Source organism: Fonticula alba (assembly GCF_000388065.1).
Source record: "Fonticula alba strain ATCC 38817 unplaced genomic scaffold supercont2.6, whole genome shotgun sequence".
In the NCBI taxonomy this organism is placed as follows: Eukaryota; order Rotosphaerida; family Fonticulaceae; genus Fonticula; species Fonticula alba.
In genome coordinates, this window is record NW_009242976.1 from 1434538 (window position 1) to 1437286 (window position 2749).

Here is a 2749-nt window from a genome sequence, read left to right on the forward strand (position 1 = left end):
GGGGGGGACACGCGATGTGCCATGGCTGCCGTTCCCCGGGGGAACTGTGACCGGCCCCGGCTCGTCCAGGACCGCCCAGGGGGTGTCCCGCCGCATGGTACTCACAGGCACAGTCCCCTCGAGGCGACGGCGGCGTCGGCGACGACGACGGCGATCGGTGGGCTCCCCACCTGCCCGGGGGGAGGGGCGAGGAGACGGCGGCGGAGGAGGAGCAGGAGGAGGACCGGGGCCTGGGGATGCCTCGCCTTCCGGTGGGAGTCCTCGGGTGTGCGCCTGTGTGTGCCCCGGCATGGGGCGCGCATGCGTGCGCATCTGGGTTCATTCCTTCCGAGGGGCAAAGAATGCAGGGAGATTCTTCGCCCTGTTCCCTGCGCCGGCAAGGAGCGACTGCGAACTTGCCAGCCATCAATCTCCCGGCCCCTTTGTCCAAGCTCTGCTCTTTTGCCGTCGTGCCCAGCCCTCCTCCCCCCCTCCCCCCCCCCTTTCCACGCATCAACGCCTAGGCAACACCCAAACAGCGTGCCCTCCCTCCCCACGTCCAAGCACGCCAACCATGTCGCTTCCCCCTGGCGGGGCGCTGCCCGCGGCCAAGCAGATTTGGGCTGCCCGCCGTCGTGCATCCATCGACAGCCGGGTACCCGCCTCTGCCCTGCCCTATCCGCCCATGGGGCCCATCTCGCCGACATCCACCCCGGGCCTCGGGCGCCCGCCGGTCCTGCATGCCCCATCGATGGGCAGCACGCAGGCCGCGCGCACCCGGGCCGCCGAAGTCGACCAAACCATGCTGATGGCCGATGACAGCTCGGCCGACCTGGTCCAGCCGCAGGGGGCCCTGCGTGCCCGGCGGGCCAGCATCTGCCGCGGCTCCGGCATCAACACTCTCCTGCAGACCGGCGACGTCGAGGCCATCGCGGCGTCCATCCTCGGGCAGGGAATCCCCGAAACCGGTACGCCAAGATACACCCGCCCGCGTGGGCACGCACGGGCCTGGCGACAAGCACACCGGCCGACTTACGCATGCACCTGCATGCACGCATTGCCCCCTGGGGGCCTTTTTTTTTTTTTTTTTTTCCCTCCCACCCCCCACGCCAGCACATGTTGCCACCCTTGGCCGGGGGTCCCCCTGCCCGGGTGCTCACATTCGCCCTCTGATGTCCCTCGCCCCTGCCCCTGCCCCCGCCGCGGCCCCCTGCACATTGGCCATGGCCCGATAGATCTCCTGTCCAGCCGCCGGTCCAGCGTGCCGAACTTCGCCCTGGCCCGGGACCGGCGGTACTCGGTGTCCTCCATGGCGGCAGCCTCATCGCACCGCAGTGGTGCCCGGTCCAGCTCCAGTGACAGCGGCCATGGCGGCGACTCGCCGTCGACCTTTTCGGCCACCTCCTTCTCAAGTAGCCCCAGCTCCAGCACCGGGTCCAGTGGCCGGGACCCGTCGCCGGTGGCCGGGCGCCAATCCGGCGGCCAGGTCCGCCGGGGCACCTCGCCCGTGGTGTCCAGCTATCTCGGCCTGTCGCCGCCCGATGTGGCCCCCAGCGCGGCCGGGTCCGGCCCCGGGCACATGGCCGAGGCCATGTACCACCATGACATGCCCGACACCATGCCGGCCGGGGCATCGCCCTCGCATGTGGCTGCCGTGGCCGCCAGCCACCAGTCGGACCTGCGCGCGGCCGGGCCCCCGGCCGACGTGATCCGCCCCTGGCGTGGCGCCCCGCCGGGCCCGGCCACCGCCGACATGGACGAGTCCAGCGACGACGACTCGCCGGTCGTCAGCACCGACGCCATCGAGCGCCTGAAGGCACAGGCCCCCTCGCGCCGCCGGGCAAGCATCGCCGTACGCCCGGCACCCTGCCGACCACTGTCTTGCCGATTGCCCTTCGCCTGCTCGCCCCTTTTTCGCGCCCCGGGGTCCCCTGCTGCCGATCGGGGCGCGCCCCGACCGGTGGGCAATTCGTGGTCCACCGCCAATGGCCGGCCCTCAGCTGACACGGTGCCTCGCCGCCGCCGCCGCCGCCTCCTCCGCGCCTCGCCGGACGCATGCACGCCCGGCCCCGGGCCACAGGTCTGGTCGGACCCGGCCCTGCTGGAAATCCAACAAGCCATCGAGGCCAACCGCATTGACATGTCGCGCGGCCCGGGGCGGGGCCCTGGCCGCGGGCCGGCCCCCGCCGCTGCCAAGTCCCCCTCCGGGCGCGCGGAATTCCACGGCCAGGCCGCCCTAACCCCGGAGAACTTGGATGAGGCGGCCGACTTGGGCTCCTCGGCGTCCGACTCGTCGGTGGCCTCGTCCGACTCGATGGACAGCGCGGCCGCTGCGCGCCGGGCCCAGGCCGCCCGCCGGGCGGCCGCCGTCGACCCGACCGACCGGCGTGCCTTGGAGTCCCTTGACCCGGCTGCCGCCGCCGCCGCCGCCGCCGCCGCCTTCCAGGCTCGCCAGGGTGCCGGCAAGGCGTCCCCCTCGGACGATCGGTCCCCCCGAAGCGACCGCAGCTCCGACGGCCTCATCGACCAGGATGACGATGAGTATGAGCCCATCCTGCCGGATGATGGTGCCCTGTTGGCCGCTGCCAACCCCTCCGATCCGAGCACCTTCGCCCATTTGCCCCAGCGCCTGGTGGCCCAGGTTTTGGCCCGCGGCACACTGGGGTATGTGTCCCCCGCCGCCCTGCTTTCCCCCCTTTTGCCCCCTGGCCCTGCACAGGCTGGCCACTGCGCGAGCCTTCACGCGCGAGCGCCCCCCCCCCACCCCCCC

General features: G+C 72.5%; 1 protein-coding gene across 1 annotated transcript in view; it reads left to right on the plus strand.

Annotated features, from left to right (window-relative positions):
* Positions 1 to 553: 553 nt before the first annotated feature.
* The window catches only part of H696_03981 (hypothetical protein), a gene marked incomplete at both ends in the record, with an annotated part of 8366 nt that continues 6170 nt past the window's right edge, over positions 554 to 2749 (plus strand). The window contains 3 exons of the mRNA XM_009497849.1: positions 554 to 947; positions 1215 to 1831; positions 2060 to 2643. Of these exons, the coding sequence (XP_009496124.1) occupies positions 554 to 947; positions 1215 to 1831; positions 2060 to 2643 (1595 nt within the window). The remainder of the gene's footprint in view (positions 948 to 1214; positions 1832 to 2059; positions 2644 to 2749) is intronic.